The sequence below is a fragment of the Belonocnema kinseyi genome, chromosome 1 (assembly GCF_010883055.1).
Source record: "Belonocnema kinseyi isolate 2016_QV_RU_SX_M_011 chromosome 1, B_treatae_v1, whole genome shotgun sequence".
Lineage (NCBI taxonomy): Eukaryota > Metazoa > Arthropoda > Insecta > Hymenoptera > Cynipidae > Belonocnema > Belonocnema kinseyi.
This window is the reverse complement of record NC_046657.1, coordinates 150487918-150497824: the sequence shown is the minus strand read 5'-3', so window position 1 is coordinate 150497824 and position 9907 is coordinate 150487918. Positions and strand designations below refer to the sequence as shown.

The window sequence follows — 9907 nt, the reverse complement described above, 5'->3', positions numbered from 1 at the left end:
AAATAAGAGTAGCCGAATGCTTGCAAACTCGTGCTCAGCCGCAGAAATACTAGTTCGCTTTCTTACTACACAATATACTAATATTCTAAGTAAAGAAGCCAAATAATTGGAAACCCACGATCGGCACTTAAAAGTCTAGTTGGCTTTCTTGATGAACAATATACTTATATTCCAAATAAGCGCAGCCGAATTATTGCAGAATCATGCTCAGCCGTAAAAATATTAGTTTGCTGCCCCAGTACACAATATACTAATATTCCAAATAAATGAAGCCGAGTTATTGCAAACACATGCTTGACACTAAAAAGGCAGGTTGGCTTTTTTATTGAAAAATATACTAATATTCCAAATACTTGCAGCTGAGTGATTGCAAACTCACGCTCAGTCATAAAAAGACTATATTTTGCATCCATGGTCCATAATACAACTATTATTATAAATCAAAATACTAGTCATAGAGTTGTTAGCATCTCTTTTTAAATGCGGCTAAGTAGGACAATTTCTGCACTTGGCTCTTCTAAAAAAATTCTCCTATTCTTAAGCTTCTTTTCCGTTTCAGCACCTCTTTTTTATCCGGTTGCTTTTGTCAGCAAATGCTCTGTGTCGAAATTAATATAGTTCTCTCTATGGTACTATAATCCCTTGAAAGCTTTTGTAAATATTTTCCAGTGAAGGTAAGGGAACGTGTCTGGAGGACGAACCTGCAGATAACGATTATGCTTACCCAGACCTTCCTCCTGGAGCCATGTACAATGCAGAACATCAATGTCGACTTCAATTTGGACTGAGGGAAGCTTCAGTTTGTTCACCACTGCAGGAGGTAAAGTTGAATTTGTATAAAAGAAAATAACTCAACTGTGACGTCCCTCGGGGGTAGAAACTGCAAGCAGAACGGCGAATAAACTTACAATCGCAGGAAAAGCATTGTAAATTTAATGCTTCGAGGTATCCGATTTAACAGTTTCTCAAAGCTATAGTTTATGAGTAAGCGAACAGAGCACGATGAATCTAGAACGTACAAAATTGATGGAATATTCCCAACTATTTTGGAGAAAAATTTTCCATTTTTGCTAGAAAAATCAAAATACTTAAATTTTTAGTTAATAAAATCCATTGTCGGCCAAAAAAAATAGAATTTTTGACAAAGAAGGTGAATTTTCAACTCAAAAATGTAAATTTATAATTTAAAATAAAACGGTTTAATTTCCAGTTTAAACAATTGATTTTTAACGAAAAAAAAAAACATTTTCAAGAAAATAATTGGATCGTCAACGGAAAAGGCGAATTAAAAAAAAAAACAATTGAATTTTCGACGAACAAGGATATTTAAAAAAATGTTTAGTTTTTAACAAAGTACTTGACGTTTAAACCAATTACTAGAATTTATAAGGAATAAGATTAATTTACTATCCAAATAGACAAATTTTTATCAAAATGCATGAAATTGCCACCAAATAGTATTTTTTTTTTCAATTTTTTACCATTAAAGACGAACTTCTTATAGAATACATAAAAATTTAACCAACAAGTTAAATTTTCGAGCAAGAAAATAAATTTTCTACAAAATAACATGGATTTTTAATTAAATACATGAATTTTCAACAAAATAGTTTAATTTTCAAAGAAGATTAATTTATTACCCTAAACATTTTTTTGTTCGAAAAAATACAACTTTTGGTAAGGACCCATATAAATACTTTTTTCGTTTATTAAATTTTCATTTCAAATATACTTTTCTCGCAACGTTGATTTAATGGTCCACTTGAAAGAAGTGCGGCTATTATTTGCATTCGCCTCTACGCTGCAGTGCGCCTGAAAATGTAAATCGATTTATTAAGTGTGTGAGTTACGAGAGCCATATAAAAGCACCGAGTTTTTTTTCTTCTATTTCCCCTAGCCCTACTTCCCCTCGCTTACCCAACTCTTCTCTCGATCATTTTCCCTCGCTTTCCCTTATTTCCCTCCCCGCATTTCAACTACTTTTCCTCCTCTTATTTCCAGTCACTTATCCTAGCTACATTTCCCTTCTTTCCCTACCCTCATTTCACCTCACTTTCCCTACTTTCCCTCACCTTATTTCCCATCACTACCGCTACACCCCTCTTCTCGTTTCCTCTGACTTTCCTGGCTCCTCCTCATCCCATTTTCTCTCCCTTCCTCTCTCATTATTTCTCCTACTTTCCATTCCCTAATTTCCCCTACTTCTCTTTCCCTTATTTCCTCTTACTACTCCTACACTACTCCCGTAATCTTCTCTCACTTCCTCTCAGCTCATTTCGCCTCTCTTCCCCTCCACCGTTTTACCTTACTTTCACTTTCCTAAGTTCCCTTAATTCTCTATATCTTATTTCACTTTTTCACTTCCCCACAGCCCAGTTCTTCTCACCTTCCCTCCCCTCATTTCATCTCATTTATCACTTCCTTCTTTATCCAAGTTTCCGTCCCCTTATTTAACCTCATTTCCACTCTTATTATATCTTCTACTTCCCTTCCCCACATTTTCCTCATTTTTCCTACTTTTCTTCCATTGTTTTCTCTTATTTTCCGCACACCCATACACTTATTTTCTTTAATTACCTCTCACCCCATTGCCTCTCGCCTCCTCTATCCTCATTTCACCTGATTTATCACTTCCTTTTTTCTTCTAATTCCCATCACCTAATTTCCCCTCATATTATTTCTCCTACTTCTCCTCCCCACATTTTTTCTGATTTTCCCTACTTTTCTTCGTTTATGATCCCTCACTCCCCCTAAAACCCTTCCATCATTCTTTCGAACTACCCCTCATCCCATTTCGTCTCTCTTCTCTCCATCATTGCAATTCACTTCCCGTTCTCTAATTTCCCATATTTCTTATTTTCTCTTACTTCATTACTTCTCCTCATCCCATTCCCTCTCACCTCCCCGCCCTTACTTCGCCTTATTTTCCCTCCCATTATTTCTCCTACTTTCCCCTCCATTTCTCTCACTACCCCTCTCCCCATTTCGTCTCTCTTTCCATCCACCGTTTCACATCATTTCCCTTTCCTTGATTTCCCCTACTTTACCTCTTTTCTTCTTACTTCGCATACTTCCCATGCCCTCAATACCCTCTTTTTCCTCCATCCACTCTCATCACTTCCTCAACTTTATCCCACTCCCCCTAATGGGAAAAAGTACTTCGGTCAGACGGTGCTCCTGTTCAAGAAACAGGGGGAAAACGTAATTTTGGATAATAATAGGGAAATAAATGCTTTTAAGTCAAAACTATATTATAATAAATTTGGAAAACTTTAAATTCCTAACAAATGATGTCTTCTGCAGGTTAAATCTCTAAACGATTCCAAAAAATCAACTATTTTCAGCAAAGAACTTTATCGTATAAATTTTATTAATTGCTTCACTAAGATAGGGGAATAGTTTAGTAATTACTGTATGTTATTAGATATGCTCTAAACTTTGGTGCGTCGTGGACGGAACTTGTACAACAATGTTACACCCAGCAGCACCTGGTACACATTGCGGCAAACATATGGTGAGTTTATTAATAGTAAAATATATATCTAACTTTCCAAGTGTCAGGCAAGTTTACTATGTAATTCTACAATTCTACGTTTGGGCTATAAAAACTGGTACTAAAGTTTTAGTGAAGCTTCAAATACATTAGGAAATTATTAAATTATAACTTTGTTAAAAGTGTGAGTACAGAGTGCTGAGTAATTCGACTTATTCCTTAACTCACTTAAAATTTTCTTTCACCTTTTCAAACTTCTTATCCAAATATCTCAAATCTATACATTAAAATGGAAAACCTAGCGGACCTCGTGAACGAAACTTTTACGTAATTGCGTGATCTTTAGGTTCACACGATCCGCTAGGAAAAGTAAAAAATAAAAAAGGTTTTATCCCCCACCCCTCGTCTCCTCTTATCTCCTATCCGAGCCGGTTGGCAGAGTGTATGGGGCTAAATTTTGTACGCAAAGAGGTTCATTTACTGTGCTATGGGGTACGTTTAGAACCGGAGAGTTATATTTCTAGAATGTTGCAAGAAACGGAATGTACCAAGATCTATCACGGTGAAAGTGCCCAAATGCTTAAAATATTCTTTTGATTTTTTAAACTTCTTATGTAAACGTATAAAATATATCTCAATATGGAAACCCTAGCGGACCTCGTGAACGGAGCGGTTACACAATTGCATGGCCGTTACGTTCACGGGGTCCGCTAGGAAAAGTAGAAAGAAAAAAAAAAAGGTTTGATCTCCCACCTCTTCTCTCATCTCCTATTTGAGCCGGATGGCAAAGTGTTTGAGGCTCACTTGGCTATACAAAGAGGTTCGTGTCATTCACTGTGCTATGGGGAACGCCTGACACCGGAGAGTTATATTTCCAGAGCGTTGGAAACAGCGGAATGGGCCAAGAGCCATCCCTGTGAAGGTGCTCAGATGCTTAAAATTTTCATTTCATTCTTTAAACTTGTTTTGGAAACGTCTGAAATCTTTCCTAAACTAGATACCCTAGCAGATGCCGTGAACGGAACGGTTACGCAATCGCGTGACCGTTACTTTCAAGCAGTCCGCTAGGAAAAGTAAAAAGTACAGAAGGTTTTATCCCCCACCTGTCCTCTCTTCTCCTCTCCAAGTCGGATGGCAGAGTGTATAAGGCTTACTTTGCTATGCAAAGATACTATAATTAAAAATCATATTGTTATAGTGGTGCCAAGATCAAGAATGCGTCCCGATCACGGACAAACCAACTCAAATTGACGGTGGATGGGGCGAGTGGGGACCCTGGAGCGAGTGTTCCAGAAGCTGCGGAGCTGGAGTATCAGTCATGGAAAGAAAGTGCGATCATCCCGAACCTGCCTATGGAGGGAGATTCTGTATCGGTAAGAGACGTCGATACAAAATCTGCAATATCGAACCTTGTCCCGATGATGGACCGAGTTTCAGGAGCCTTCAATGCAGCGACTATAATGGAAAGGAGTACAAGGGGAAGAACTACACCTGGCTGCCCTACTTCGATCAAAGTAAGCGAGATATTTTCAAACACCAGTCACAAATCACGATGTGGATACCGTGAGAGATAAAAAATGTCTAAACGCTTGAATCGTTCAGCGGAACCTTGCGAGCTGTACTGTACTGATACGGAAGAAAGAGTTATAGTTCCATGGGGGGAAGCTGCACTCGATGGAACACCTTGCAATGTCGGCTCCAGAGACATGTGCATCGCTGGAATTTGTAGGGTAATTCAAATTTATATTCTTATCAGAAGATAGCACTTGAATTTTAATTGTTCATTATCTAGCTTTTAAATATCAAGAGCGACATACGAGGTGTGATCAAACAGTTCCGGAATTAAAAATAAATGATTTTATTTACCAATATCAATGTGGTTTCCTCTAACACAATAAGAGAAACACTCTTATTTTTGAGTTGACTCCTCGTTATTTAAATTCTAAGTATTCTTTTTTATTGTATTAGATTGAATGGAATGCCTTTCAACTATTTCAAATTTGTATGAATACTTTTAACTTCCCTTAAATCTTCTGCATTTCTCGGAATTCCCAGATACATCTGAATTCCTGTCGATTATCTCAGTTCTGTGAATTCGTTTAAATTACCTAAATTCCTTGGATTTTATTATTTTCAAGGCCTTTGAATTTCCTGAATTCATGGATTTATCTGAATTTTTGTAATGCGTGGAATATTCTTAATCATTTAAATTCCTTGAATTCATATAACTCCCTGAATTCGTAGAATGTCCTACATTCAGAAAATTTCTTTAATTTTGAGGAATTTAAAAATCAAAAAAATTCAGTGATTTCCGAGAATTCTAGAAAACTTGGAGAATTCACAGGCAGAGAATACATGGAATTAAGAGAATACAAGGAATTCCGAGAAAGCTAGGAATTCAGATAATGCAAGGAGTTCGGAATTCAGAGAATTCAATGAATTTATAGTCCTCAGAGAATTCAGCAAATTCATAGAAATTAAAAAATTCATAGTATTAAAAGAATTCAGGAAACCCAAACTATTCCGGCATTTTGAGACATTCAAAGAAATCCGGATTTTTAGAAAATCCAAAAAATTTCTAGATTTTCAGGAATTTAGAGAATTTCAGGAGATTAGACTAGTCAAGGAAGTTCAGGAAATTAAGAATATTCCAGGACTTCTGTGAATTCAGAGGGTTTCAAATCATTTAGGGAGTTCAAGGCATTCAAAGAATTAATAAAATTCAAGGAATTTAGAGAATTCATAGAATTCAAAAAACTTAGGAAAATAAAAGAATTCAAAGAATTCAGGGAATTTAAGGAATTAAGAGTATACAAGGAATTCCGCGAACTCAAAGAATTCATAGAATTCAAGGAATTGAGATAATATAAGGAATTTAAGGAATTAAAAAAATTCAAAGAATTCAAGGAAATCAGAAAATTTAAGGAATTCAGAGAATATAAGGAATACAAGGAATTTGGAGAATTCAAATAATTTAGAGAATTCAAGAAATTTTAAGAATTGAAGGAATTCAGATAATGTAAGGAATGCAAGAAATGCAGAGAATTCAAGGAATTTATAGCAGAGAAGAAATGCAGAAAATTTACAGAACTTAACAAATTTCAAGACTATGAGGAATACAGAGAATATACAATATTCAGAGAATTCAAGTAATTCAGATAATTCCTTGAATTCGGGGAATTCAAAGAATGCATGAGATTTAAGGAATTCAATGAATTCAGATGATGTAAGGAATTCAAGGAATTCAGGTAATGTAAGGAATTCACAGAATTCAGAGAAGTCAAGGAATTTAAGGAATTTAGAATAATAAAAGAATTAAGGGAATTCAGAGAATTAAGCAATTTCCAGAATGTAATGAATTCTGTGAAATCAAGGAATTCACGAAATGCGAAGAATTCAGTGAATTCAGGAAATACAGAGAATTCAAGTATTTCAAGGAATTTAGACAATTCAAAAAATTCAGGAACTTTAGAGAATTTAAGTAATTCAAGGAATTCAGAGAATGTAAAGAATGCAAGGAATTTAGAAGATTCTAGGAAATATTGAATAGAAGAAATGCAGCAAATTCACAGAACTTAAAATAATTAGAGATTAAGGAATACAGAAAATACACAATATTCAGAGAATTCAAGTAATTCAGATAATTCCTGGAATTCAGGGAATTCAAGCAATTTAGAGAGTTCAAAGAATCCAGAGAATGCAGGGAATTCAAGGAATTTAGCTCATGTAAGTCATTCAGAGAATTCAGGGTATTTATGGAATGGAATAAATGCAGAAAATTCATAGAACTCAAAAAAATTTGTAGACTATAAGGATTAAAGAGAATAAACAATATTCAATGAATTCAGAGTCCTCAGAAAATTCATGAAAATAAAAATTTCAAACAATTCAGGAAACCCAGAATAATCCGGGTTTTTGGGGCAATCAAAGAAATCAGAGCTTTTATAGAATTCAAGAAATTTCTAGATTCTCAGGAATTCAAAGAATGTCAGCAGATTAGAATAGTCAAGGAAGTTCAGGTAATTAACAATATTACAGGACCTTAGTGAATTCAGAGAATTTCAAAGCATTGAGGGAATTCAGAGAATTAATGGAATATAGAAAATTACAAGAATTCAGGGATTTCAGAGAATGTAAGGAATTCAAGTAATTTACAGAATTCATAGAATTCAAGGAATTTAGATCATTCCAAGAAATCAGGGAATTGGAGAGTACTTTAAAAATTCAAGGAATTTCGAGAATGTAAGGAATTCAAAAAATTCAGAGAATTCAAGGAATGTATGGAATTGAAGAAATGCGGAAAATTCACAGAATTCGGAAAATTTGGAGACTATAAGGAATAAAGAGAATACACAATATACAGAGAATTAAAGTTATTCAGATGGTTCAAGAGATTCAGGGAATTCAAGGAATTCCGCGAATTTACGGGTCTTACAGAAATCAAGAGATTCAGATTTTTAAAAGAATTCAGATATTTAGTGAAACTCAGAGAATTACAAGAATTTATAAAATTAAAGAATTCTGAGAAAAACAAGGAATTTATATAATGCATGGAGTTTCGATAATTAAAAGAATTCAAAAAATCAGAATATTCAAGAAATGCAGAGGAAACAAGAAACTCAGATAATTCAAGGACTTCAAACAATTTGGAAAATGCAAGAAATTCAGAGAATCTAAGGAACCCAAAGAATTAAATGAATTTAGAAAATTAAATAAATTTAGAAAATTCAAGGAATTTGGAGAATTTAATGAATTTAGAGAATTTGGAGAATTCACTTAATTGAAAGGTCAACAAACTCAGACTATTTTGAATATTTAAAGAATTCATGATGTTCGAGGAATTTAACGATTTTGGAGAATTTAAATATTTTAGAGCATGTAACGTATTTACAGAGTTTAAGAAATTTCAGAAATTCAAAATTCTCACAGATTTCAGCGAATTTTGAGAAATCAATACTTTCAGAGAACTAATAAAATTAAGAAATTTTCAGTAATTTAAAGAATTTAGAATTTTCAAGGAATACACGAAATTGAAAGGTTTCAGGTAATTCAACAATTTGAAGAAAAAAATACAGAAAATTGAAGGAATGCAAGGAGTTTAGAAAATTCATGGAACTCCAAGAAGTTCAAAATATTGAAAGAAAGTTGAAAGAATTTAAGGGAATTCAAATAATTACTAAATCTCTCCATTATGTTCCGCGTATGTGTAATCAAAACAGGAAAACAACACAAAAAGATTTTTCTAAAATTGATGTATCGAATTTGTCAAGGGTTAGCTGGTAAATTTTCTTCGCACAATTGCCACAAGTCGTTTTTCCAAAATTCGAGTGTTTTTTTCTTTCTTTTCATAAACAATAAATTATTTCTTGCATAGCAGACTTGCTAAAAGTCTTTTTTAATATTTTCCACAGTTTACTGTTTTTTTTTACTTTCAATACAAAATTCTTACGTTCAAAACTAAAAAGTGGCAGTGTACACAATGGTGCGCCTTACTTAGTTAACTGAAAATATAACTGTGCATCAAATATGACATAGCGGGTAATACAAAAATTCGGGGAACATTTTGATCGCACCTCGTAAGATGAATTTCTCTAACACTGTCGTCGGCTCTATGTTTCGTGGCATAGAAGGTTGGCTGTGATTGGCGAGTCGATTCAGAAGCCACTGAAGATCGCTGTGGAATTTGCCATGGCGATGGAACCCAGTGCGAAACCACCAGTGGTCTTTACGACGAAAACGAGGGACCAGGATACAAAGAAGTAATCATTATTCCTGCGGGATCAAGAAACATAAAAATCGAGGAAGAAGGAAACAGTAAAAATTATATTGGGATCGGAGTTCCTAATTCAAATGAATATTTCCTCAATGGAAAGCGGTACGTGCCTTGAAATAACTTTTGCTTCTTTTTTGATGATTTATTTATGATCTTTCGGGGCAAGCGTAAACTCGGTCAGTTGTGGCCTCGTTACAGTGCCGGGGATTAAGAAATTTTTTGATGGTAAGTAAGTGATGTCTATGAGAGGGTAAATTTTAAGTCAATCTAGAAGTAGTATGATTACACAGGCCCACAAAAAAAAACAAAAGTGTCTGTGCAATTGACCAGACCTATATATTTTCATGTATTTTTCGACGCTGCATCCGAATTTGCAATAAAAAAGTAGGGTCCAGCTACTTTCTTATGGGGTTTTGATCGAAAAACCTCAATTTTACGGTTTTTTCAAGGTTTTTTTTAAATAAAAAAAAATAAACAAAATTTTTATTTTTTTGACTTCAGAATCGAATTCTACGGGAAAAAATACATCGAAAACCATTTTTTGATTTTTTTTTACAAAAATTTCAACCCACCATACGGCGATGAAAAGGCAGAAAATCGCGAAAAGTGAAAATTTGCTTCAAATTTGATTAAAATGACAT

The 9907-nt window shown here is 34.3% G+C and overlaps 1 protein-coding gene across 3 annotated transcripts in view; it reads left to right on the top strand.

The window, feature by feature from the left end:
- Window positions 1-9907, top strand: part of LOC117174740 (A disintegrin and metalloproteinase with thrombospondin motifs 7-like) — a 502350-nt gene that overhangs the window by 480037 nt on the left and 12406 nt on the right. For all 3 annotated transcript variants that reach the window (XM_033364079.1, XM_033364087.1, XM_033364095.1), the window contains 5 exons: window positions 670-820; window positions 3425-3514; window positions 4692-5007; window positions 5096-5223; window positions 9121-9368. In XM_033364079.1, the coding sequence (XP_033219970.1) occupies window positions 670-820; window positions 3425-3514; window positions 4692-5007; window positions 5096-5223; window positions 9121-9368 (933 nt within the window). The remainder of the gene's footprint in view (window positions 1-669; window positions 821-3424; window positions 3515-4691; window positions 5008-5095; window positions 5224-9120; window positions 9369-9907) is intronic.